The 26,964-nt window shown below is 47.7% G+C and overlaps 1 protein-coding gene across 1 annotated transcript; it reads left to right on the top strand.

Annotated features, from left to right (window-relative positions):
* Positions 1-7,308: 7,308 nt before the first annotated feature.
* KCNE3 (potassium voltage-gated channel subfamily E regulatory subunit 3) lies at positions 7,309-20,024 on the top strand. Its single transcript, XM_054440950.2, has 3 exons — positions 7,309-7,472; positions 12,744-12,888; positions 17,254-20,024. The coding sequence occupies exon 3, from the start codon at positions 17,294-17,296 to the stop codon at positions 17,603-17,605; it is 312 nt and encodes a 103-aa protein (XP_054296925.1). The 5' UTR covers positions 7,309-7,472; positions 12,744-12,888; positions 17,254-17,293; the 3' UTR covers positions 17,606-20,024.
* The last annotated feature ends 6,940 nt before the right edge of the window (positions 20,025-26,964 follow it).

The raw sequence follows: 26,964 nt of genomic DNA, 5'->3' as shown, positions 1-26,964 counted from the left end.
GGATAACAAATATGCATAACATCTGAGGTACAGCCCCTCCTTCCAGGAGCTCCTGGTCTGAGGGGAAGGCAATAATAAGCATTTCATGGTTTTCAAAGTGCCTTCTCAGCCGTGAGTCCATTTGCTCCTTGGAACCCTGCAAGGTTTGCAGGACCAAGATTCTTGTTGTACAAGTGAGGAACACAGAGGCTCAAAGTGGGGCAGTGACTTGGCCCAGGTCCCAGGGCCGATGATCCTTGGCTGACCCCTTTCTTGGTTTGTGCCTGTGTCAGCACCATCCAGGTGGTCTCTTATCACTAAGAAGAATTAGGGAATCCCTCCTTTCTATGTAGGTTCAGCCAGACCTCCAGTAAAGACACCCATATCTGTTGCTTGTTTTCTAAACGTTGATGACTTTGGAGGTAGAAGATTAGAAGCACCAAAAACCAAACAGCATTCTGATCCCCCCACGGGCTGCTTCATCTATTGTCCCCTCTTGGACTAGGGGCTCTCCCAGTGAGAGCAACGTTTTCCATGCAGTCAGGGCCATTCTTCCCATATCAGACTGTACCCTCCCCAAGAACAGGGACTTACACAAGGATGATACATATGAAAAAGGGGAGATACGTGGGATGGGAACAGTCAGGGGACACAGACAAAGGCATCTAATTTAGGGAAGGGGAGATTTCCGGGAGGAAGTAGCCTCTAAGGGTGAGTTAGCCGGCCCCAGAGGGAAGTATGTTCCAGGCAGAGAGAACAGCACAGGCAAAGGCCTGACGATGACAGAGAGCATGTGGGTATTTGAGGAACTGAGATTGTCCCCTCCTGCTCCTTTCTGGGATGAAAACAAAAGCTCGCATCCTCTACCCACATTCCTTAGTTCTTCTACTCCTTCCTCCCACCCCTTGCCTGGGCACCCTGAAAAGGAACAGGGGAGGACCCTACTCATCTGACAGATGCACTGCCTGTGCTGGATCCTTCCACTTGTCCCTGCATGGGCTCACCACCCTTCTCCACCCACAGTACGGCGCCTGACTCTGGAGCTTCCGTCTGAGTGGAGCCAACAGGAGGCAGTGGTAGAAGACCACAGGATGGGAGGGGAGAGAGGGAAAGGTGCTTGTTCCCCTGTCTCTCCCTGCAAGAGGTTAGCCTCTACCAAAGGCCACAGCTCCAGCCCAGATGCCCTCCCCACCACTGCCCTCTCTGAGTTCCAGTAACCCCTTCCTCCCCTTGCTCTGTCAGCCCAGGTAGTTTCCATCCTCACTGTTGCTAGCCAGACATACTGCACTATTTTGTCTTGATTTCCTAAACCCTTGCCACACTCTGAATTACCCATTTTCAGGGTGCCATCTCTTTCCTACCTGGACCCTGGTGATGCACAGCCCTAATCCACAGTTAGAGGATGGATGGGGTGTGCTAAGACCTGCAAAATGCTGGGAACCTGGGAGGAGTTATTGAGTTATTGGTATTCAGCTCAATTCCACCTCACTTGCCTATCCTTTTTTTTTTTTTTTTTTCCCTGAGACAGAGCCTTGCTCTGTCGCCCAGGCTGGAGTGCAATGGCATGATCTCGGCTCACTGCTACCTTCACTTCCTGGAATTGAGCAATTCTCCTGCCTCAGCCTCCCAAGTAGCTGGAATTACAGGTGCCCGCCACCATGCCCGGCTAATTTTTTGTATTTTTAATAGAGATAGGTTTCGCCATGTTGGCCAGTCTGGTCTTGAACTCCTGACCTCAGGTAATCCACCCGCCTCAGCCTCCAAAAGTGCCAGGATTACAGGCATGAGCCACCGTGCCCGGCCCCTCACTTGCCTCTCTCCACCCCAACTCATGAGGGTCCAGAGCTGTTCTAAGCACAACATTTGCAGCAAATAACAAATCCACAAGGATGTATTACTGACCCTGTTTTTAGAAGAGGAAACTGAGTTTCAGAAGAAGAAATTGCCCAAATTCATGTAGTTAGAGGCAAGTCCACTGTTTGAACTCCAGTCTAGACTCCAAAGGACCAAATGAGACAGCAAGTGTGAAGATGCTTTTGCAACTATGAAGAGCCACCATACCTGTCTGAGCTAAGAACTGTGGTGTGGTGCCTGACCCTCCCCACAAGGCTGAGTCTTGAAGAAGGTCAGATCTGGCAGGAGCCCTAGAGATCAGACAGTCTCACACCATCCTGTGCAGAGAGGGAAACAGGTCCAGAGAGGACAAGTAGTTCCGCCAAAGATGAATATTTGCTGTTGGAATCAGAATGAGAATCCAGAACGCACATCTTCAGACACCTCATAAACACATCAGTCAGAAGGATGTAGCACTCCCCTTAGAGAGGGATTTGGAAGAGAGAGAAGAAGAGGGGATGGAGAAGAGGGAACGAGCTAATTTCTGGACTGTAGCATTTCAGATTTTGGGAATGCAAGGGATTAAGGACCAAACTGACAAGCCAGGAGGAGATAAGACCCTGGAGGCACAGACACGGGCTCCTCATGAATAACAGAATAAAGTAACTTGATGTGACTGTTAAACTTCCTCTGTGAGTCATACTGCATTTCCCCCTGGTGACCCAGGCTTCTGAAACTGTTGACAGGTACCATCCACACTCACCCTACCTCTCAATATTTTCCCCCCACTTCCTAGACCTTAAGTTAGGAACATCAAATATATCAGAGTCATCTGGTTAGGCATTACTGAAAAATCAAGATGTAACTCAAGGGATACCATGGTGGAAAAGAAACAACTGGTCTCTGTTCTCATAGCGCTTCCAGTCCAATGGAAAAGGCAGTCCCCAAACAGATAAACAGAAGATTGGGTTGAGTTCTATGAAGAAAACAAACGGAACTGGACGGATGATGGTGCCATTGACTGAGACATAGAAAATTGAAAGGGAAAGAAGTCAAGAGTTCCAGTCCCCACATTATCCAAACAGAGACATCAGGGAGGTTGTTGGATATGGGAGTTCGATGCTCAGAGGAAAGGTTTGGGCCAGAGGTTGAAAAAGTCTCCTACTGACCTTTGAGGCTCTCTCAGGTTCTATCTCTTCTTGGGAGCTTTCTCTGATAACATAATTCCTAGGGGTCTTCCCTCTCATGACTATTATTCACTCACTCATATATTCAACACATTTTTACTAAGATCTCCTCTGTGCTAGGCTTGGTGCTGGGAATGGCTTAGTGCCCTCAATGAATTTATGTTCTAGGTGTGGAGTCAACCGATAGAGGAGACAATTATAACACCGAATGGTAAGTGCTGTGTGAGAGGAAAGCCCGAGGGGTTGTAGGAGCAGAGAAAGTGGGCCTCTGTGCCAGTCAGGTCCTGCAGGAAGAAGATGGCCATCTCATATGGATAATTCAAGAAGGCTGTATTCAGAGATGGGCAGAGAGTGGGGAAACCACAGGGGTTGTGAGGTATCCTGGAGCTGAAAGCACCTGGGCATCACTACCACCCCTAGGACTGAAGAGGAAAGAGAAGGAAGTGGTTACAGGAATCCAGACTCAGGGAGAGCTCTAAGATAGGGCTGAGGGCAGCGGGAGCTGTGAGCCTCAGTTGAAGATGCAGCAAGAACAACAACAAAAGACTTTTTTTTTTAAGTAAGTGAAATATATCAGAATCATCTGTTAAGGTGTTACTGAAAAACAAGGCAGGGGATGGAGGTAGGGAGGCAGGAGAAGGGAGGAATTAGCATTTATAAATTGGATGCTCAGGGAAGGCATCACCAAGAAGGTGACATTTAAGCCAAGACTTGTTTGCGGCATATCTCTAGGTGAGTCTTCCCCTCATCCCTTCAATCAGCTCATCCTACCCTCAAACTCCATCCACCCCACTCCCCCATCTTCCCCATCCCAGGGTCAGGGCCATGTCTCCAATGTCTTTGGATTAGGGAGCTCCTTGAAGTCCCTGTCAGACTAGAGATCCCTAGAGACAGGAACTCTGTTTCCTCCTGCTCTTTCTCATCCAGTGACAATGGAAGCTGCCATTTATTAAGCCTATGCCTCATGCTAGGCCCGACTCTAGGCATATTATACACATCACCTCATCTAAGCCTCCTGGCAAGGCTCCAGGGCACAGGTGGGGAACATGAGGCAGCTCAGCCCCCTTTCTGATGGCCAGCTGCCTTCCCTGACATGGTTCCTGCCTTATCCTCACCCCAGAGAAGGGGGAGTAGAGGATAGACCTTAAATTCTTTTTTTTTTTTCTTTGAGACAGAGTCTCGCTCTGTCACCCAGGCTGGAGTGCAGTGGCGCAGTCTCAGCTCACTGCAACCTCTGCCTCCCGGGTTCAGGCGATTCTTCTGCCTCAGCTTCCCAAGTAGCTGGGATTACAGGTGAGTGCCACCACACCCAGCTAATTTTTATTTTTTAATCTTTAGTAGAGACGGGGTTTCACCATATTGACCAAGCTGGTCTTGAACTCCTGACCTCATGATCCGCCCACCTCCCAAAGTGCTGGGATTACAGACGTGAGCCACCATGCCCGGCAAATTTTTTTTTCTTGAGATAGGGTCTCACTTTGTTGTCTAGGCTGTAGTGAGTGCAGTGGCACAATCTTGGCTCACTGCAGCCTCAACCTCCTGGGCCCAAGCAATCCTCCCACCTCAGCCTCTCAAGTAGCTGGTACTACAGGCACATAGCATCATGCCCAGCTAATTTTTGTATTTTTTGTAGAAATGAAGTCCCACTATGTTATCCAGGTTGGTCTTGAACTCCTGGGCTCAAGTGATCCACCCACCTCAGCCTCCCAAAGTGCTGGGATTACAGGCATGAGCCACTGCTCCTGGCCGACCTTAAATTCTTGAAGGACTGTAAAAGGGAACACAGATCAGACTTCTATTTTATGTCTCCAATGGGTGCAAGGACCAAAGGGTAGAAGTCAACAGGAGGCAGTTTTTGTTAAAATGTGAGAACATCCTAACAATCAGAGCTGCCTGGCTGCCTTGTAGGCATTGAGCTCCCTAGAGGTGTGCAAGAGAAGCTGGACAGCCTCATTTCAAAAATGAAATAGAGGCGGAGTGTGGTGGCTCACGCCTGTAATCCCAACACTTCGGGAGGCCAAGGCGGGCAGATTACCTGACGTCAAGTGTTCGAGACCAGCCTGGCTAACATGGCAAAACCCCGTCACTACTAAAAATACAAAAATTAGCTGAGTGTGGCGGTGCACCTGTAATTCCAGCTACTCAGGAGGCTGAGGCACAAGAATTGCTTGAACCTGGGAGGCACAGGTTGCAGTGAGCTGAGATCACACTACGGCACTCCAGCCTGGGTGATATGTTTCCAAAAATAAAGAAATGGGAGAATCTGTTAGGCTCATGAGGGATTTGACTAGGAAACTCTTGAGAGTTCTTCCAATTTACATTCCAGAACCCTAAGATGATATGATTCTGAGACTTTGGTTCTAAGATTTTATTAGAACAAAAGACAATCCCTATCTTCAAAGAACTCACAACCTAGCAGATGAGGTGGACAAATGGTTACTTTCTATAACTGTCATAGACAGTCCTACAGAGTAAATGCAAGGCCGTGGGCAGGATCTGAGAAGGAACTCTGACCAAGCCAGGACTGCTTCCTCATGGCTAGTCTCAAGAACCATTTGCATCAGAGTCATTTGGAAATCGTGTTTAAAAATGCTGATTTCTGGGCTCTACTCCAGATTTCCTGAATTAGAACCTCTGGAGTGGAGCCCAAAAGTCTACTTAGTAAAACAAGCTCCCCAGGGGATTCTTAGGCAGATTGAAAACTGAGGTTGCAGGACGGGCACAGTGGTTCATGCCTGTAATCCCGGAACTTTGGGAGGTGGAGGTGGGCAGGTCACTTGAGCCCAGGAGTTCGAGATCAGCCTGGGCAACGTGGAGTAACCCAATCCCTACAAAATACAAAAATTAGCCAGGCATAGCGGTGTGTCCCAGCTACTCAGGAGGTTGAGGGAGGAGGATCACCTGAGCCCAGGAGTTCAAGGCTGCTGTGAGCCATAATCACTCCACTGTACTCCAGCTTGGGTGACACAGTGAGATTCTGAAGAAGGAAGGAAGGAAGGGAAGGGAAGGGAAGGGAGGGGAGGGAAGGAAAAGAAAGAAAAGAAAGGAAAGAAAGAAAAGAAAGGAAAGAAAGAAAGAAAGAAGAAAGAAAGAAAGAAAGAAAGAAAGAAAGAAAGAAAGAAAGAAAGAAAGAAAAAGAAAAGGAAGGAAAGAAAGAAAAGAAAAGAAAGAAAGAAAGACAATTGAGATTGCATGCTTAGGTGATCAGGATGACTTTTCTGAGAGGTGATCTCCAGACTGAGAAAAAGGAATAGTTGGGTCGAAACAAGGTGGGTACAATATACCCACCTTGTATACTATATACAATATACAATATATCCACCTTGTAGTAGGTCTTTTTAAAACGATAGCACTTCTTAGATATATTCTGAGATTCTGTAATTGAGAGTATGTGCTTCAGATATCCTGGAGCAGACCTTTGCAAGGGAGTGAGAGAGCTGGCCTGAGGCTGTTATTAATTATTCTGAGGCAGTGAGCTGGTAAAAGGGCGCCCCACAGGGTCCCTGGGAGAAATTCTCTGCAACTGTCCCTTCCTTTGCCACTAGCCTCTTGGCTCTTATTCCCCAGCTGCCCCTGGCTGCCCCTGGCTGCCCCTGGCTGCCCCAGTTCTCTGAAGCCTGCAATGTCACCAGCAAGGAAACAACAGTTTGAGTGAGCGCATGGTGGTGGGAAAATAAACTGTTCTGGGACAGAGACGAGTAAGGTATGGCTGAACACAAGTTGGTCAGGCACTGTCAGGAACTTTTGAGGCTTGGTGGAGGAAACATTTGCTGGTGCTACTCAGAGACAGAGGGGTGTGTAGCGGATTTTGGGTCTGGGCTCTGCTACCTGGGCAAATCCCTTCTCCAACTGGGCCTCTGCGTCCTGTGTGGAAAAGAGTTTGTGTAAGAATCATATTATTTTGCTGTTGACCCTTTGGTTTTAATACTTTGGACTCAAAGGTCTCATCTGACCCCAACCATAAGCCTGTGAAGAATGTATGGAGGAACTGTACCAACTTTACAGCGAGACCAAGGCCCAGTGAGGGGCAGCGACTCGCCCACCACCACACAGCCACACTGGAGCAAAACCGACTCCTGGAGATCGGCCTCATGCTGGGCTTGCTGAGGCCCAGCGGAGCGAGAGGCTTTCGGTCTCTGGTCCAGGAAGCAGGCGCTGCAGGGGACGGAAGGGTCGGAGCCCACACCCGGGGGAGGCCAAGGAGCTGGGCGGAGGCACTCCAGGCCAGCCCGGGGAGAAGTGGGTGTGCTGGAGCCCGGGCGGGGCAGGGGGAGGAGACGCCCGGGGAAGGGAAAAGGGAGCCGAGCGCGGGTGCGAGCCCAGAGCCAGAGAGCGCGCTGGGCGGTGCTGGGCATCCGCGGAGTGGAACGGGGCTGGTGGAATGCACAGGGTCGCAGCGCTTGGGCCACCCTCGGTCAGAGGGAGCTGTGTCCAGCGAGCAAACGGGCGCCCCGGAGCCTTGCTGAGAGGCAGGTAAGGCACCCACCCAGCTGGGAAGGCTGAGCTGCGGCCTGGGGTGGAAATGAGGGGTCTTCCCGCCTCCCTTCCAAGGGCCACGGCGCGCTTTCCGTGAGACTGTGGAACCGAGGGTAGTGGGGGAGGGGTGGGCGCTGCAAATACCAAGTCAGTCCTCCCGGATCCTCCCCGATCCTCCCGAGCGCAGTGATCGTGGAGCAGCATGTGGGAGTAGGCAGCTGGGCTGTGCGCGCCCCGTCTGGAAACCGTGGGGACTTGCGCCGTTACTCCCAGCCCTCAAGACGGCCACAAGAAAAGTTCCTCCACACCCACAGACGTGCAAGCGAACACTTGCAGCTGGCAGCCAGTGCACACGCAGAAACGACACTTCAGGAACCAGCACAGTCTCATTTGGCCGGAGCCACCGGCTCTGCGGAGCTGACTTGCCCATTCCCTCTACACCTCACTGTGTCCTTCACCCTGTCTGACCTAGTCCCGGGAAACCTGGTGACTCCCAAAAGCATCTTCTGCTGCCAGTAACATAGGTCGAGGCTGGGAGTCGGGAGACTTAAGTTCTAGTTTACAGGCTGCGTAAACCCGGGCAGTCATCCCTCAGCACTGCGCCTTGTGCTCGCTTTTCCTGGGTCACCATTTGTAAAACGGGCCTCCTGCTCCTGTTGCCTGCATACCCCATGGGACAGAAGGGGAAAGGGGGATTGGACCTCGGAGTCTCTTATCTCGAAAATAAATGAGTTTAGTCCTTGCGTGAAAGCCCACCAGAGTATCCCCTCCTAAAATCGTCTCCTGACTCTCCACCAATTTGCATATAGGGAAACTGATGCCCCAGGGGAGATGATTTACCTAAGGTTACAACAGAGACCAAACAGAATTAGAACCCAAGTTTCCTCAGTCCTAGCCCAGGGCTCTCTCCACTTCACCTACAAAGGCATGTTGTAAACGTGTGAGCTCCTCCTTATTTCCTTGCGTCCGTCCACTTTGTCTGTTCCTGATGGAGGAAGACCCATGCTGGGGGCCTAGAAACTGCTTTCAGATTTTCTTGACTCCTTGAGATGACAACCATCACCTTCTCCATCCCTCACTCAGTCTATACGTCTCAAAGCACGTCCATAAACTTAATGTGCGAGTGCTCAAAATACCTTCTAAGAGGGAAGCAAGACAAGAAACTCCACCTTATTGATGAGGAAAATGAGGCCTAGAGGGATATAGACCTAGAGTGATAAAGTTACTTAACCAAAACGCACGGCTAGACGTGTTGGCCTAGTAGGGGCAGGAACCCAGGTCTCCTGATTCCCCCTCTGATGTGTTCTCCACCAGCTACAGGACTACAGAATGGTACCCCTCAATGATAAGGGACTACGGGAATGATCAGAGAGGGCAGGAAACAAGGAAGGCTTCTGGAGAAGGTGAGGTTCCCGGGAATCAAGAAGAATAATAAGAACCTCCTGGCTGCTTCCGAGGCTAGGAGACCTGGGGTGGGAAAGGAGGCACAGAGATGGCTGTTCTTGGTAATATGGGGGGAAAGGAAAGATGTGGAGACAGAAAAGGCAACAGTGTGACCAGGCTGCCTGATAATTATCTTGTATGTTTGCAATTTCTAAAACTTTCCCATCTCTTGTCTCCTCTAGTTCTCATGTGTGGTAGGCAGGGCAGGGATCATTATCCCCATGTTATAGATGAGGTTCAAAGGAAGTAAACGCAGTGCTCAAGGACACAGAGCCAAGCATACAGCCAAGATTAGAATCATGAAAGGAACACTTGAACGGCAAGATCACAAGCTGAGGGACTGGGGAGTTGGACTGTGTGTGTGTGTGCAGTGGGTGGGTGTATGTGGCCACACCCTGGGTAGGTACACAGGGAAGAGGGTTGCAAAGCCATTGCTGGTGTTTTGAGGCCAAGAATGTTTGCCCTTTGGATTGAATGGGGTCCAGGTGCAGGGAGCATCTGGGCTTCCAAAGAAGGCTTAGAATTCCTTCTCCTCTGACTCACCCCACCTGACTGAGATGGCTTCTTTTCTTTGAGCCATCCCTTCCCCAGACCAAATGAAATCTGTTTTGCCCTGCCCTGGAGGTTGCTTTTTAAATATTGTAAGCTGTTTTCATGAATGTATATGCATGTGCCAGAGCGGGGGAATGTTCTTAGAGAAGAGGCATTGATTCATTTATTCTTGAATGCCTGCTAGGTATCAGGGCTGGGAAATAAAGAAATGTATGAGGCACAGGACCCTGCCCTCTTACCTCAAAGCACACAGTTACACACACACATACACACACACACAGTTTCAGTACAGTATAGTGCTCTAATAAGGCTTTGTGCAAAGCACTTTTGGGAAAAAACAAGAGGGAGAGACTAACTGGCTAGGGAGTGAGGGAGGAGGAGTCCCAGGAGAAGGTCTACAGAGATGAATTGGAGCTGGGTCTTGAAGGATGAGTAGGAGTTTGCCAGGTGGGTAAAAAGAGGAAGGGCATTCTTGTTTAAGAAAACAGCATGAGCAAAGGCAAGAGATGTGCAAGTGCAAGGAATATTTGGAGAGTGGCCTGTAGTTCTGCGTCGTGGGTGCAGGCCACTGAGAAGAGCTGTGAGGAGATGAGGCCAGTGTCAGAGTCACATTTCAAGGAGCTTCAGTGGTAATCAGAAGAGTTTAGAGTCTGCCCTACTGGCAGAAGGCAACTTATAGTGGAAAGGTCTGTGGAGGGGAAGTCAAGATACTTGGTTTCTGGCTCCAACTCTGCCACTACTGGACTGTGAGACCTTAAGCAGGTGATTCCCATGGGGAGGAGAGTCTATTTTCCCACTGGTTGAATGAGGGGGTTGCACCAACAACATGATCATGAAGATCTCTTCCAGCTCAGATTCTATTCCTTCGTCCTTCCAACTGGATGCTAAGGGCTACTCCTTCAACTCCTCTCCCACTCCACCAGCTCTCCAATCCACAGGAGTGGTAAGACCACCGAGGAGACAGTGGTAAAACTGTGTACCCCAGGAACTGTCTTTGGATCACCTACCTGCTTTATGTGACTTTTTCTACCTGCCTCTCTGTACTTCATTTCCAGACACTGAAGATGCTCATTCTGAAAGAGTAGCTGAAACGGAGCAATGGGAAAGAAAGACCCAAGGGTAGAGTTTCACTTTTCCCCAGAGCAACGTGAACGAAAACCCCACTAAGATCCCCAGTTCATCCCTCAGATCACAGCTTTATTCCCCAACTTCCAAGTTAGGGGTTGGACAAGTGCCAGGCAAGTGCATTTTGTGAGAACCTGTTAATGTGTGGGAAATAGCAGGAACAGAGAGTGAACCTGGCTCATCTGGGGAATCAGGAGTAGGTCTGGAGAAGCGGGGTGCATGGGAGATGAGAGCATAAATGAAGGCTAACTCCTCCTCCCAAGCTTACCAGCCTCCATCTCATTGGATCATTGACTAAGATTGGCGAGAATCTATGCTGCATGAAAAGGCCATAGTAACGAAGTTAGAGGAGATGATGCCCCATGACACTAACAGGCTGTGTCTGGTGTGATGTGAAGCTTAGGTGTGAGGAAACACTGCCATTTGTAGTGGAAAGAGCACCTGAACAGTACCCCAAACACCTGGGTTCTTGTCTGAGTGCTGCCATTTATGGGCCATGTCATTTTGGACTAGTCCCTTCTCCCGTCTGAGTCTCAGTTTCCTCATCTATGAAATGGAGGGGTTGGCCTGGAATCTAGATTCTAGATGATCCTTAAAGTCCCTCTCAGCTTGGCCGTCTGCTCACCTTCCTTCCTCACTGGCCTATCTTCTACTTCAAGGCAAGACCTCTCCAGGGCAGGAGTTCTGTCTCCCTCATCCAAGGATCTTGGTAATCAGGGACTCTCCTGGACAGGGAAGCCAAGGAGCTCAGAAAGAGGGGCAAAACTCCCCTGTTGCTGACTGCCAGTCCCCAGCTTGAGCCCCAGAGGCAGCCTCAGAGCCCCTTAGAGAACCAACCTGTGACTTCATCAGCTTTCTGCCTCTCCTAACTCAGACAGGAGGCCCTTGCACCCAATCCCTCCCTCCCATACAAACCCAGCACCTAGAGATGTGGAACTATGGCCTCTTTCCTCCTCCTATCAGAATCACAACATCCTAGTCTATCCAGAGAGGCCCTGAGGCATGAGAGGTCTCATGAATCTTTATTCCCCTCATGGAACCCTGCCTCAAAGCCCACCCTACCCTCCACGCTGTCCCCTTCCCCCACCTTCTGCAGAGTCTATCTCCTCCTCAGGCTAGATCATCCTGGCAGGTGAGCTGTGAAGAGGAAAAATGAGCAAATCCCTCAGTTTGGCTTGGCTGGGATATTAGATGTAAGTCAGTCCCAGGGCTCGGAAGCATCTTAACCTGTGAGGAAAAGGTCCACAGCCTTCTCTATCTTGGGATTTGAGAAGCTCTAGAAAGCCCCCAAAATGCCTCTCCCATCAGCCTCTCCAACTTCCCATGGTCTCACAGCATGGTTTCATGATTCGTATCATCACAGGACGTTAGAACCAACTGGGACCCCTTCATTTTACAGATGCAGACAGAAGCTGAGGTCCAGAAAAGGGAAGTCTTATGTCTAAAGTCACACAAGGAGCAGCTGAGCTGGGACAACTCCCTGGGTTTCCATTTCCTTCACCGTAAAGTGAGGGCATATAGCCTAGATGGGCTCTGAAGACCCTTCCAGCTTGCTCTACAAAAAACAACCACCGTCTGTGCGTGTCTAGTGCCAAGCGCTACATGATGTTCTTTAATTTTCACAACAAAGCTGTGCTACAGAAAGTGTTCATTCTGTGGCCATGTTCATATCCTGTCTATCTGAATAGATTGGGTGGTAACACATCATTTGTTCCTATGTAAAATATCAACCCAGCTGCCAGGGCATTCTCCCACTCATGTCAATTCCCTTGGGATTCGAAAAGGACCTTGCTAAGGTAACTCTTAGGAAAGGGAATGTTTTAGGCTGCACCATCAGCTGGTCCCTGAGTGGGAGTCCACATGTTAAACAGGTTTCTCATGAAGTCACCCAGTGAAGACACTGTAAGTCTGGAGGTGCGGGACAGCAATCAGAGGCCCTTTGGTCACTGCACAGTTCCTTTAACTGCAACCCTAGGCTGGCCTGACCCAGCTGCTGCAGGAAGGGGAGGGGCTGTGGAAGGGGGTCAGAGCCCACAGCAGGACTGTTGCACAATCCTTGGGGCCTGGCCTTGGGCAATCCCCCCTGGTTCTGAAGTTTGTGCTTTGTGTCTGGTTCCTTCCTTTTCTGCCTTCTCTCCTGCTTTCTAGCTCTGGGCTTTCCCAGCTCCGAAGTCAATACTGAGATCCCAGATGTGTCCAGAGACATTCTGAAGAGGCTCAGGGGTGGAGGAGTCTTACTGTGTCCACAAAGAGACTCCTGAAACTGAGAGCCAGCGGATTTGCCAGCGGTCTGGTGAGTCTTCAGATTGAGATTTCCCTCCCTCTCCCTGTCAGTTAAAACCCCTTTCCAATGATACCTAAGAAAACTGAATGGTAACTGCCCTGCCCTGGGATGGCGCTTGGGACGACTAGGAGCTTTCACCTTCACTGTATGTGCTGCATCCATTCTTTTTTTTTTTTTTTTTTTAAAAACCTATGTGTACATATTTGCTTCTTGAAAATAAAAAAAAGTTTTTAATCCTCTTCTACATAATACAAGTATATGCTCATAGCAAGCCTTGAAGGAGGAGGGAAAGGATGATCATCTTTCTTTGTGGGTGTTTTTTTTTTTTTTGAGACAGAGGTCTTGCTTTGCTGCCCAGGCTGGAGTGCAGTGACGTGATCTCGGCTCACTGCAACTTCCACCTCCTGAGTTCAAGCGGTTCTCCTGCCTCAGCCTCCTGAGCAGCTGGGATTACAGGCGTGTGCCTGGCTAATTTTTGTATTTTTAGTGAGATGGGGGTTTCTCCATGTTGGCCAGGCTGGTCTCGAACTCCTGACCTCAGGTGACCCACCTGCCTCACCTCCCAAAGTACCGGGATTAAAGGAGTGAGCCACTGCACCTGGTCTATTTTTTAAAATTGTGCTTAAAACACACACACACACACACACACACAAAACATAAAAAGGTACCACCTTAGTCATTCTTGAGTGTACACTCAGTAGTGTTAACTAGATTCACCTTGTTGTGCAGCAGATCCCCAGAATCTCTTCATCTTGTAAAACTGAAACTCTATACCCACCATACAACAACTCCATGATAATCTCTTTTGGTAGATGAGGAAACCAAAGCCCAACCAGGGAAAGGAACTTATTTCCTTCAGAGTAGGCTCCTCAAGACACTTACACTGTTTGTTTGTTGTCTACCTATGAAATTGCCTGAGGCCCCTTCCTCCTTCAACCCTCACTTAGCCATTTCCTCCTCAGGTCTCACAACTGTCTCTACCCCCACTTCCACACTTTGTTATCCTCTCTGCCCCAACTCATGACTCAGCATCTTACACTAAACTATTTCAAGACTCTTGTAGCTGGGCTCACTGCCTCAATTCCAGCTCCCTCCAGTCCACATGGCAGCCAGCATATCCTTTCCAGGCACAGATCTGACCATTTTATCTTCTTTTAAAATACCATTCCATGGCTTTTCCCTAGCTACAGAGTAAAGTTCCAACTCTACAGCATGGCACTCAAGGCCCCCCATGATCTGGATCCTCTCTCTCCTGTCCCACATCCTACGCTATTCTTCCACACATCTTATACTCCAACCTCTTTATGCTACTTTCCATTCTTCTAAACATTTACACACTTTCTTATTCTGCCTTTGCTCATGTTTCCTTCATCTTCTCTGCCTTTTAAAAACCCTTCAAGGTCCCACTCAAATGCCTCCATCACTGTGGACACTCTCTGAGCCCTGATCAGTACCCATCACTTACTCCTTTCAGCCTTAGTAGCTCCTTGCTTGTCCCCTGCATTGTATCAGAGCCCCTGGGCGAAGGCACTGGATCTGAGCCACCCCGAACTCCCATCACAGGGTGTGGCCCATATTGGTGATAACTATCTGGATGATTTTTTGAGTTATTTATTTCATCATGCTGCTCCTACTTGCTATTGGCCCACACGAGGGAAGCAGCAGCCACAGAGTTCTTGCCTGACACATGGGGTAGTAGATGAGAACGTATATCTCCTGGATCTTAACTCAGTGAGCTCTTGTTCTTTTCCCCTCCTCCATCCAGACAAGACAGCACAAGTACTAGATGGCAGAGGGCCCCAAAGGCCTTGCATAAAATGCTGCCCAGTCCTGGCTGATTGTGTTCATAGAGCCATTGATGAATATTTATCATGGTCAGAATGATCATCTTTTCCAGGGAAGAGATCTTATGGTTAATAGTCACATTAGTTAACTTTAGTTTGTTAACAGTTCTACCCATATGATGGACTGAATGCTTGGCCCATAGAGAATTCCTTAAAGTGAACATCTCTACTAGAAACTATTGAGAGAAGGAGAGCACCCAGCCAATCTAGAAAAAGGGAATACCCAGCCAGTCTCAGGGTAGTGCCCTGGGAAAGGAGAACACCGAGTCTCAGGGTAGTCCTCCAGCTTGGGGGAAGAGACATAGCCCTGCTGACCAGACGCATGTGGTCTGATGATATCCTTATCAAAAACAAGAGGACAGCCACATATTGCCTTATATGTAAGTGCTGGGGGGAAGGGAAGGCTGTGATGATAAAGGCGGTGTAGTGTGGCTGAGAGGTGGGGAGCACTGAATGGAGGCTTCCTAAAGGAAGTGAGTGTGGGGTCTTGTTTACAGGGAATGACATATGGTTTTTCAGAGACAAGAATGCAAGTCTGTTTTAAGGTGTTCTTTCTGACTGGGCGCGATGGCTCACACCTGTAATCCCAGCACTTTGGGAGGTCGAGGTGGGCGAATCACAAAGTCAGGAGATCGAGACCATCCTGGCTAACATGGTGAAACCCTGTCTCTACTAAAAATACAAAAAAATTAGCCTGGCGTGATGGTGGGCACCTGTAGTCCCAGCTACTCGGGAGGCTGAGGGAGGAGAATGGTGTGAACCCAGGAGGTGGAGCTTGCAGTAAGCCGAGATTTCGCCACTGCACTGCAGCCTGGGCGACAGAGCGAGACACTGTCTCAAAAAAAAAAAAAAAAAAAAAAAAAAAAAAAAAAGATGTTTTCTATATTATAGACTAAGGATCTCTGAGAAGAATGGAAAGGAACATTTATAATCACTTACTATATGCCGGGTACATAATGACTTTATTTCAGGAGACAAGATAGTTGGCGTGCTTGTGTCTTCTTTTTGTGGGCAGGTAAATCCCAAGCCAGACTGAGAACTCCTTTCACTCTCCCGCCCTCAGGCCCAAGCTGTTCTTCTCTTCTCCAGTGCCTGCAGTGGTTACCAACCTGTTCCCATTTCTCTGACCACCTCCTTTCCAACAGAATTTCTACTAATAGCTAAGAATATCTAGTCTTTGGGACACAGGATGCTTGAGAGGGCAAATGATCCAGCTTCTGGCCTCCAGGCAGGATGAAATTTAAACCATCCCCAGGCGTCTTCCAAAAGGTGCCCGTGGAGTCTTTTTTTTTTTTTTCTTTTGAGACAAAGTCACACTCTGTGGCCCAGGCTGGAGTGCAGTGGCTCTATCTTGGCTCACTGCAACCTCCACCTTCTGAGTCCAAGTGATTATCCTGCCTCAGCCTCCCAAGTAGCTGAGATTACCAAGCGCTCACCACCACACCCAGCTAATTTTTGTATTTTTAGTAGAGACGGGGTTTCACCATGTTTGCCAGGCTGGTCTCCAACTCCTGACCTCAAGTGATCCACCCGCCTCAGCCTCCCAAACTGCTGGGATTACAGGCGTGAGCCACTGTGCCCAACCTGTCTGTGGAGTCTAAAGAGAACTGTGCTGAAGGAGAGTTGTGATGAATGTCTTCTAATGGTGCTGCACAGTCCTGCTGAGAGCTAGCATGGAAGTGGAAGCAGCTCTAAGGTAGCCACAAAGAGCAGGGCTTTCTGTCTTGGCTCTGCCTCCAATATTCTGTGATCATGGACAAGCCACTTATTCTCTCAAGGCCTCAGTTTCCCTGTGTATAAAATGGCAAGAGTTATATTAAATAATCCTTAAGGTCCTTCTAACCTAAAGTTCAGTGATTTATAGAATCCAAAGAAAGGAGAGATTAATATGGGTTCTGATGGTCGGGGAAGGCTTTGTTGTACAATTTATTGAGTACTTACTTATTGAATGCTGTCATAAGTGATTGCATATAGCAGTGAGTAAAACAAATATAGGCCCTGCCTTTATTGTTTAGTGTATGGCCTAATGGAGAAGACAAACATGTAATCAAGTAGCTAGAATAAGCTATTGTATTAGTCCATTTTCATACTGCCATGAAGAAATACCCGAGCCTGGGTAGTTTATAAAGAAAAAGAAGTTTAATGGACTCACAGTTCCACACGGCTGGGTAGGCCTCACAATCACGGCAGAAGGTGAAGGAGGAGCAAAGGCACATCTTACATGGTGTCAGGCAAGAGAGCAGGTGCAGGGGAACTGCCCTTCATAAAACCATCAGATCTCGTGAGACTTATTCACTATCATGAGAACAGCATGGGAGAAACCTACCCCCATGATTCAGTTACCTCCTACTGGGTCCCTCCCATGACACATGGGGATTATGGGAGCTATGATTCCAGATGAGATTTGGGTGGGGACACAGCCAAACCTTATCAGCCATGATGCTAAGATTTTACCTGGGATCTGAAGGGAGGAGGTCATTTGAGCTGCAGGTGACAGAGCCATCCCCTCTCTCTTTTCTCTTGCCACCAGAGCTTCTACCGAGTCTTCCCCCACCTCAATCCCTGTTGCTATGGAGACTACCAATGGAACGGAGACCTGGTACGAGAGCCTGCATGCCGTGCTGAAGGCTCTAAATGCCACTCTTCACAGCAATTTGCTCTGCCGGCCAGGGCCAGGGCTGGGGCCAGACAACCAGACTGAAGAGAGGCGGGCCAGCCTACCTGGCCGTGATGACAACTCCTACATGTACATTCTCTTTGTCATGTTTCTATTTGCTGTAACTGTGGGCAGCCTCATCCTGGGATACACCCGCTCCCGCAAAGTGGACAAGCGTAGTGACCCCTATCATGTGTATATCAAGAACCGTGTGTCTATGATCTAACACGAGAGGGCTGGGATGGTGGAAGACCAAGACACCTGGGGATTACGTCTGGGGCCTCCAGAACTCTGCTGTGGACTGCATCAGGTCTCAGTGTCCCTGTCTGTAAGATCAACAAGAAACATGGTTAAGGGAGGTCGTCACCGGGGTGGGAGAAGAGGGGCTGGTAGACCGAAGCCTTGTGCATAAGGATTTTTTCCCAGGAAAAGATAGACCTTATAAACAGTGGGAGCCCATGAACAAACATATACAAGTAGCAACAGATAATGACCAATAACTGATTCAGTGGCTGGAGTATTGGGGGCCTGGGGATTGGAGAACGGAGAAGAAGTTGTAGCAGAGGGAAATGAGACAGGAAGATGCTCTGGGGACACATTTTTTATGTGTTATCTTCAGCCATGAGAAGCAGTGATGATTATCCCATATCACAGATATGATTTACCACCACCACCCTGCTCCCCACTCCCATGAAGAAAGCAGGGCAAGTGCTGTGCTGCCCATTTGGGCCTGAGTAGTGCCATGATTGGAACCCAGGAACTCTGGCCTCCTTGCCTAGTGCTTTTCAAAACTCTGTGCCACACAGGAGTGGATCCAGGCCTGAAGTCATACAATTCTGGGGACTCTCTTTAAGAAAAAGAATTCTAAAATATCTTACTTTTGCAAACATTACAAAAATATACTGCCACATTAATATGTTGCTAGGGCCCCTGCTAGGACCTTAAGAAGGAGCTCATGTGAGTCAGGACCCTGAATGTTAGGCCTCGTTAGCTCTATGGTTCATATGCTTCTTGAACCAAGTCACAGGGCACTTCCCAACCACATTGCCAGGCAACAGGACTAAACTACCTCCAAAGCAAGCAGCCTTTTCAGTTTTGATTGAGTGATGTGAGAAACTTTTTTTTTTTTTTTTTTTTTTTGAGACAGTCTCCCTGTGTCACCCAGGCTGTGGTGCAGCAACCCAATCTTGGCTCACTGCAACCCCCACCTCCCAGGTTCAAGCAATTATCCTGCCTCAGCCACCTGAGTAGCTGGGATTACAGGTTCCTGTCACCACACCCAGCTACTTTATATATATATATAGATAGATAGATAGATATAGATATAGATATATTTAAGTAGAGAGAGGGTTTCACCATGTTGCCCAGGCTGGTCTCGAACTCCTGGCCTCAAGTTATCTGCCCATTTCGGTCTCCCAAAGTGCTGGGATTACAGGTGTGAGCCACCACGACTATCTGAGAGAAGTTTTCTGATGTCATGTTGAATCTGCTTCTAAAAGACTGATATTGCCAAGGTGGGCAGATCACCTGAGGTCAGGAGTTCGAGACCAGCCTGGCCAACATGGTGAAACTCCATCTACTAAAAAAAATACAAAAATTAGCCAGACCTGGTGGCGGGTGCCCGTATTCCCAGCTACTTGGGAGGCTGAGGCAGGAGAATTGTTTGAACCCGGGAGGCGGAGGTTGCAGTAAGCCAAGATCACACCACTGCACTCCAGCCTGGGCAACAGAGCAAGGCTCTGTCTCAAAACAAACAAACAAACAAAAAAGACTGATATCGCACCTAAAATATTATATTAAAAGAAGCAGAGTATGAGAGACAGGTACATGGTCCAGTAGGAAGAGAAGCAGCCCTGATTCTACCACTTAAGGTGATGTATGATCTTAGGCTGGACTCTTCTCTCTCTCATCCATTTTCCTCTTCAACCTAATGAAATAGACTTGGAAGTCTCTAAGGCTCTATCAGTTCTGACATTCTAGGCTTCATATACATTAAGTTGAGCCATATGTAATCGCTGTGTTTGTAGGTTAGAAACAGCTGAGTATCGTAGTTTCATATATGGTTCTAGCTAATACATGCAATGTGGCTGGTGAATACTTCTAAATTCAGAAACTACCCCAGATCTCAGCTAGAACCATCCACTATTCTGTTTGTCCAGTTTCAACTTAAGGGATCTCCATGTGGTCCCTGGAAGTACCCATTGAAACATGCATATTTGTGTATAGCAGAACTCTGAAATAATATTTTGATAGCAGTTATCTCTGAAGAATTGGGTTATGGGTGATTTTCCCTTTCCACATGATAAATTTATGTAATATTTCACTGACTTGACTGTAAGTATGTTACTTGTATAATAAAAGGAAAAAAGGTACTTCTATTTTGAAAAAATAAAAATAAAAGCCTTTGGGTTCTTGAATGGAGGATCATGGAACACATTTGCTGCCATGTGCAGTTATGTTGATGCTCTGCAAACCTGTGCGGAGCCCTGTTGCTCAAGCCCTTCCTCATCTCTTCTTGAGGGAGAAGGTGGAGACTTCCTTAAAGGAGATGTGACATATGGGAAGACAACAGATTCAGAAATTTACAGCGGATAGGACTTTAGACACCACCCAGCCCAAACTTCCAAATAAAATATGGAACGCAATTGGGTGTAAGAATGAATGGTTAGGTGATGAATGCCATAAGGATTTTGAGAAATGAAGTTGACTAGGAGTCAGACACTTGAACTCATTTAGCTTTTAAAACCCTCATAACAACCCTATGTAGTAAGTAAGTATTCCTTACAAGTACTTCCACAGAGGTGTTTCTGCCCTAGCACCTTCATGTACCTTCAGCCCAATTTGGGTCCCATGGTAGAACTTGAGAGGGGTAGAACTTGAACTGGGCTTTGAAAGCTAGGACAGAGCTAAATGGGCAGAGTGAATGAAGGGATCAAGATCAGGGAAGCTTGGAGGCAGATGTTGGGGAGCTCCCTCCTGGAGAGGGCAGGTAGGCTGGGGAGACAGCAGGAAGCAGGCTTCCTGGGGCTACTCCATGACTTCAGTGTCCCCAGTGGAGAAGGCTCCCCTTCACACAGTCCTCACACTCCATGGGCATAATCATAAAATAACACAAATTATTTTGGTTGTGAGTTACAGGCACCTGATGTATATTAGCATAAGTACAAAAGGGAATTTCTGAGGTGTATGGGGTAGCTTAAAGTTTAAAGAAGGAGCTGCAGACACCAGGGCAACTCCAGGGATCTCGGGGCCTGGAACAACGGATATGTCTGAATTCACAAACTAAGAACTTGTTATGTTTCCTTACATACACCCAGGTTGGACTAAATAAAATTCTAGGATTTGAAGGGAGTAAAATTTAAACATTCTAATATCCTATGGTGGCCAGGCACAGTGGCTCATGCCTGTAATCCCCACACTTTGGGAGGCCGAGGAGGGTAGATCACTTGAGGTCAGGAGTTCGAGCCAGCCTGACCAACATGGTGAAACCCCATCTCTTCTTAAAAAAACTACAAAATTAGCCAGGTTTGGTGGTGCACGCCTGTAATCCCAGCTACTTGGGAGGCTGAGGCAAGAGAATCTCTTGAACACGGGAGGCAGAGGTTTCAGTGAGCCAAGATTGCACCATTGCTCTCCAGCCTGGGCAACGAGAGTGAAACTCCGTCTCAAAAAATATCTATATCCATATCTATATCCATATCTATATCCATATCTATATCCATATCTATATCCATATCCATATCCATATCTATATCCATATCCATATCTATATCCTATGGTATAGGCACTTCACGCAGCCCTCCTTCCAACCCAGTTGTCTGGAAGCCTGTCCTGCGACCTCTTGTAGGTCAAAGCCTGTAGGAGCTTTGTCTTCAAAGGTTCTGCCCTCTGCTGGCCAAATCTTGGCACATCGCCTTAAGCCCTCAAAGCAAAAACCAATCATGGATTCAACAGGTATTGTTGAGTGCCTACTATGTGCCAAGCATTCGCCTAGGCACACTTGGAATACGTAAGAAAACAAAAACATCCCAGAAATCCCTGCACTAATACTTAAGAGCATTTACTCCATGCCAGGCATTGGTCTAAGCGTTTTACACACTTGAACTCATTTAGCTTTTAAAACCCTCATAACAACCCTATGTAGTAAGTAGGTATTCCTTACAAGTACTTCCACAGAGCCCAGTTGTTTTTGACCTAGCACCTTCATGTACTTTCAGCCCAATTTAGGTCCCATGGTACGCACAGCCCAGAACATGGATCTGAACAGTCTCCAGAGATGAATGAGAAAGTGATTTGGGAAAAGGATGGCAGAGTACTGACACCAGTGGCCTGAAGTCGGGTTTCCTAGAAACAGACCTTGAGACAGAATTTTTTTTTTTTGAGACAGGGTCTCACTCTGTGGCTCAGGCTGGAGTGCAGTGGCCTAATCAGGGTTCACTGCAGCCTCGATTTCCCAGGCTCAAGCAATCCTCCCACATCAGCTCCCCAAGTAGCTAGGACTACAGGCGTGTTCCATCATATCCAGCTATTATTTTATTTTAGTAGAGATGAGGTCTCGCTGTGTTGCCCAGGCTGGTCTCAAACTCCTGAGCTCAAGCAGTCCTCCCGCCTCAGCCTTCCAAAGTGCTGAGATTACAGACGTGAGCCACCACACCTGGCCATCCGACAGACATTTATTGATGGGAAGTATTTTTCAGGAAAAACCTGCAAGGGACAGAGTGGAGTAGACAGGAAAGGGAAAGTACCATACAAAGTGTGTCTCAGTCACATCTAGCCTTGGCCTGATCCACGGGGAACTGTTATATATGGGGGCATAAATCCCACAGCAGAATTACACTCCTTTGAGGCAAGGCAGCTGGCCTTTTGTATCCCCAAAGCAGTCAGTCATTGGTTGTGGGCCACCCTGGCAGGGAAGAGGGACAAGAGGGTTTTGAGGAGGTTCCCATCAGCTGTGGGGAAGGGAGCAGCTGTGAGCTACTGCAGAATAGAGCAGTGGAAGAAAGGTAAGCAAAGGAGTGCTCTTGGTTGGAGACTAGCAATAGCCTCGTTCCTTGGGAAGGTTCTGAAGCTCTTTTTTCATCACAGAATTGACCCCACCTTTTGTGACATTATTTTACTATCCTATATCAGTCATCAGCTGCTAGTTGCTACAGAGGTACTTACTCTCCCAGGGTGTGCTCATATTTGACTCAGGCCAAATCTCTGGGGATGGGGACAGCTCTAGGCTGATGATGGCAGCCTGGTGAAGGGGGCCTCTGGGGCTCCAACAGCATCCATGATAGCTGTGCTGTTGGGGAAACGAAAGTAGAAGCAGAGTGTCACATCTTGGGAACTCCTTCTAGTTTAAGAGACAAGAAGCACATACCAAATAATGAACAAAAATAAGACAATACCAAATAGAACTAAGTAGGAAACAGTATCATTAAGCATCAGAAAGTGTGGGGGACAGATACTAATGTGGTGGTCAAGAAGAGGAGAGGACATCGGGCACAGTGGCTCATGCCTGTAATCCCAGCACTTTGGGAGGCCAAGACAGGTGGATCACTTGAGGTCAGGATTTCAAGACCAGCCAGGACAACATGGTGAAATCTCCTACTAAATAAAAAAAAAAATTAGCTGGGTGTGGTGGCGTGCACCTGTAATCCCAGCAACTCAGGAGGCTGAGGCAGGAGAATCGCTTGAACCCAGAAGGCGGAGGCTGCAGTGAGCTGAGATGGCACCACTGTACTCCAGCCTGGGTGACAGAGCAAGACTCTGCCTCAAAAAAAAAATAAAGGGGGGGTGGGGGATGGGGAGGGGGAGAGGGAAGTTCATGCATGTTTCTGGGAAGAAGTAGAATTTGTGGTGGAATATGAAGAACTGGTAGGATTTGGTTAGAAAGCCCAATGAAGGGCCAGGTGCAGTGGTTCACTCCTGTAATCCTAGCACTTTGGGGGGCTGAGGCGGGTGGGTCACCGGAGGTCAGGAATTCGAGATCAGCCTGGCGAACATGGCGAAACCTCATCTCTACTAAAAATACAAAAATTAGCCAGGCATGGTGGTGGGCACCTGTAATCCCAGCTACTCAGGAGGCTGAGGCAGGAGAATTGCTTGAACCAGGGAGGCGGAGGTTGCATTGAGCCGAGATTGCACCATTGTACTCCAGTCTGGGCAAAAATAGCGAAATTCTGTCTCAAAAAAAAAAAAAAAAGTCCACTGTAGGCTGGGTGTGGTGGCTCACACTTGTAATCTCAGCACTTTGGGAGGCCAAGGCACGAGGATCCGAGCCCAGGAGTTCAAGACCAGCATGGGCAACATGGTAAAATCCCATCTCTACTAAAAATAATTTTTAAAAAAGCCAGGCATGGTGGTGTGTGACTGTACTCCCAGCTACTCAGGAGGCTGAGATGGGTGGATCAACCTGAGCCTGGAAAGTCAAGTGGCTGCAGTGAGCTGTGATAACACCACTGCACTCCAGCTCTCAAAAAATAAATTAATTAATTAATTAATTAAAATAAAATAAAAAATGAAGGTCCAATATGGTATGATCCAAGCTCAGTGTTCAAAGTAGGTGGATGGCTTTGCTCTACTCAAACGTTCAGAGACTGAAGATGGCAACTGCCATCTTCAACTTGTAACTTCCAAGGTCGCTCACCGTCAAAGCATTTTCTGGTTAGTGAGGAAAGAAACAGAATAGAATTCCAGGGCCAGGGACTTACTCTCAAGAAAGCAAGGCAAAAGCTGCGTACATCTCTTCTGCTCAGCTCCATTGACGAGGGCTTAAACAACATGGCCAACAAACTGTCTGCAAGGGGAGCTGGCAAATGAGGTGCCTATCTGAGTAGTCAAGTCCCAGCCAAACATCTATCACTATGGAATAAGAAGAGAATGATTTCTGGTGGACAACCCCAGAAATCTTCACCCCACCCTCCTCACGCTCCCCCACAGGCTCCTGTCTTCACCCCACCCTCCTAACTCTCCCCCACAGGATTAGTCAAGATAAAAACATTTATAACCCTGCTGGGAAGGAAGAAGTGCTGTTATTCTAATTAGATCATGTTTTGGAGGAAGGGGGTGAAGACGGGAGCCTTTTGAGAGTATAACTTAGCCTATCCTGGGAGTGTGACTTGTGCTCAATTTTTTTTTTTTTCCTAGCACAGGTGCATCTGGTCTCTCCTCTCATTGGAATAATATCCAAGATTTCGGTTTAGGCATAGGAGAAATAGACAAAGCAAGGCTTTCAGCCAACCTTGTATGGAAAAAGAATCTTCTTTCAGGTGCTGCTAAGAAACCAAGAACATTATTTCCCTGGATGAAATGAGAGAACCATCTGTGGCAGTGGTTGAACTGTGATGGAGAATGAGCTCCTGGGAACAAGAAAGTCAGAAATCATGAACAGGAAAGAAAAATTAATATTTGATGAACAACTGAATTCCTCACTGCACGTTGCCCTGGGACACAGGGAACTGTCTCACCAAGGTTACAGCTCCTTCTTGGGGTGGCTCACAACCAATGAGGGGCTGATACAGGGATCCAAAGGTCTGATTCCGTCACCGATGTGGGGCAGTTCTGAGGGGCCATCTTAGTTCCAGAATTCCCCATAGGATCAGCTGAGGTTTCAGTGGCAACCACATTGTGAATTAGTTTCTTCCTGTGCCCACCCCTGCTTTCTCACTTCCTATTTCCCAAGAGTACTTCCCCCAACAACCTTCTGCATGCGATTCTCCATCTCAGTCTGTTTCCAAGAGAATCCATCCCTTCCTCAAGAACTGTGCCCTAACATGGAGTCCATTCCAAAGTCAGTACCAGTGATAATAGAGCAATGGGATGATAGAATGTAGATGAGGCAGTTAGGGGTTCCAGCAAACCAAGAAGATGACAAGGCAGTGAGAGACCAGCAGTGTAGGAAACAGCCAGCTATATTCATTGATTAAGAACTAGCCACTAGAGGGCCCAGCACTGCAGGTTTACAGCTCTGCTGCTACTTTTTATAGCACAGAATTTTGCCCTTCATCTGGCAGACATCCAGCATAATTGTCTACACAGTGGGGGAACATTGTTGGCCATGCTTCCTTCTCTTTTACCTATTCTGGAGACACCAGTGTCCTGGCCTGTTCCGATACCCTAGCACCAAGCCCCCATGCCATTACATATGAGCCTATTCCCATAAATCAAGGCTTCCAAAGCCTGTTTTTCTACCCACTGTTCTCATTGTTCCAAGGGACTCTGAAGAAGTGAAATGTGAAATCCAAATAATTGGTTGTGACCATCCTCACCTAGGAATGGAGAGAATCAGCAACATATTGTCTAGTCCTGCCACTTTCTCTACCCCCCATCCCCCCACCTACCAATTTGTAATAAAGATAAGACACATAGACTTAGATGCAAAATATAGCAGCCAAGGGAGAAAGGGGATATGAGAGCCTTCTCAGAAGATGAAAAAGTTTGAGAACATTGTGTAATTGAGTGAATTAATGAATTATTTCTACCGTGGATTTATTTAAAGACTTAAATTTTCTTCTGCACCCTATTTGGAAGGACAGTCCTTTGTAGGTTGGGGGACTTCCCTTACCTCAGGAGGAAAATACTCGGAGGTCTCTATAAATTTCTCAAGGGTCAGAGTTAGATTGTCTGTGAGAGGGAAAACTCTGAGGATTAAAGGGACAAGAGCTGGATTCTACAAGACCAGGAGGATGGAGGGGTGGTGGAAGTCAGCCCGTGAGCTCTCCCCCATTGCCCTCCTAGTATCTCTGGCAGTGATGACTACAAAGACACCTGGGGGATAATTACCAAACCATAGCTTTGGGACCATACAGGAGTTTTGGGTGGCCAGGTTTACAATGGAAGCAGTAAATGTCTTATGCAAGTGGGCCAGATACCTCTGGCTGCTCCACACCTGCTTGGACAATGAGCACCTTCACCACAACTGCAATGAACTGAGACGGTCCCCCAGGTTTTCTGGATTGGGTAAGCCCTGGGGTTTTTGCATCCCCACAAAGTCTCTGAAATTAGATGTTCCACAAACATGGCAGGTGGGGGTGAAGCTAAATTTAATTGGATTTCAATTAGATAAAAGTTTGATTTGATTCAGAAAGAAGTAAATAAATATAATGTTCTTCTACTTGCTATAGAGCAAATTAAATGGGTTACAATATTGGGAGCTCTGATATCGCAATAGCAAACCTAGCCTGGCCCAGTTAATAAAAGAATAGTAATACTCTATTGAGGGGTTGCCATGTGTTAGGCAGTGCATTCTTTCATTTAATCCTCACAATATACCTATGAGGTAGACTGAGACTTAGAGAAGTCAAGTGGGTTGCCCAAGGTCACATGGTTAGTAAATGGCAAACCAAGTTTGTTGGACTCCATGTCTAACTTCTATAGCCATTCATTCCCTGTTGTCTAGCCATTCATTCACTGACATCTAATCCATCATTTACTAATCTGTTTAGTCAGATATGCACTCAGACAGTAAATACAACTAACAGTTATTCTGTTCCTTAACCATTGAGACAGATCTAGTTGTAGTTTAAAGAACAAAAGAATCTTAGAATCATAGAATGTTTGCACTGACAGCTGGTCTAGTGGGAAGAGCAAAGCTTTAGA

This window comes from Pongo pygmaeus, chromosome 9 (genome assembly GCF_028885625.2).
Source record: "Pongo pygmaeus isolate AG05252 chromosome 9, NHGRI_mPonPyg2-v2.0_pri, whole genome shotgun sequence".
Lineage (NCBI taxonomy): Eukaryota > Metazoa > Chordata > Mammalia > Primates > Hominidae > Pongo > Pongo pygmaeus.
The sequence above is the reverse complement of the archived record's forward strand: the minus strand, read 5'-3'. Positions and strand labels throughout refer to the sequence as shown.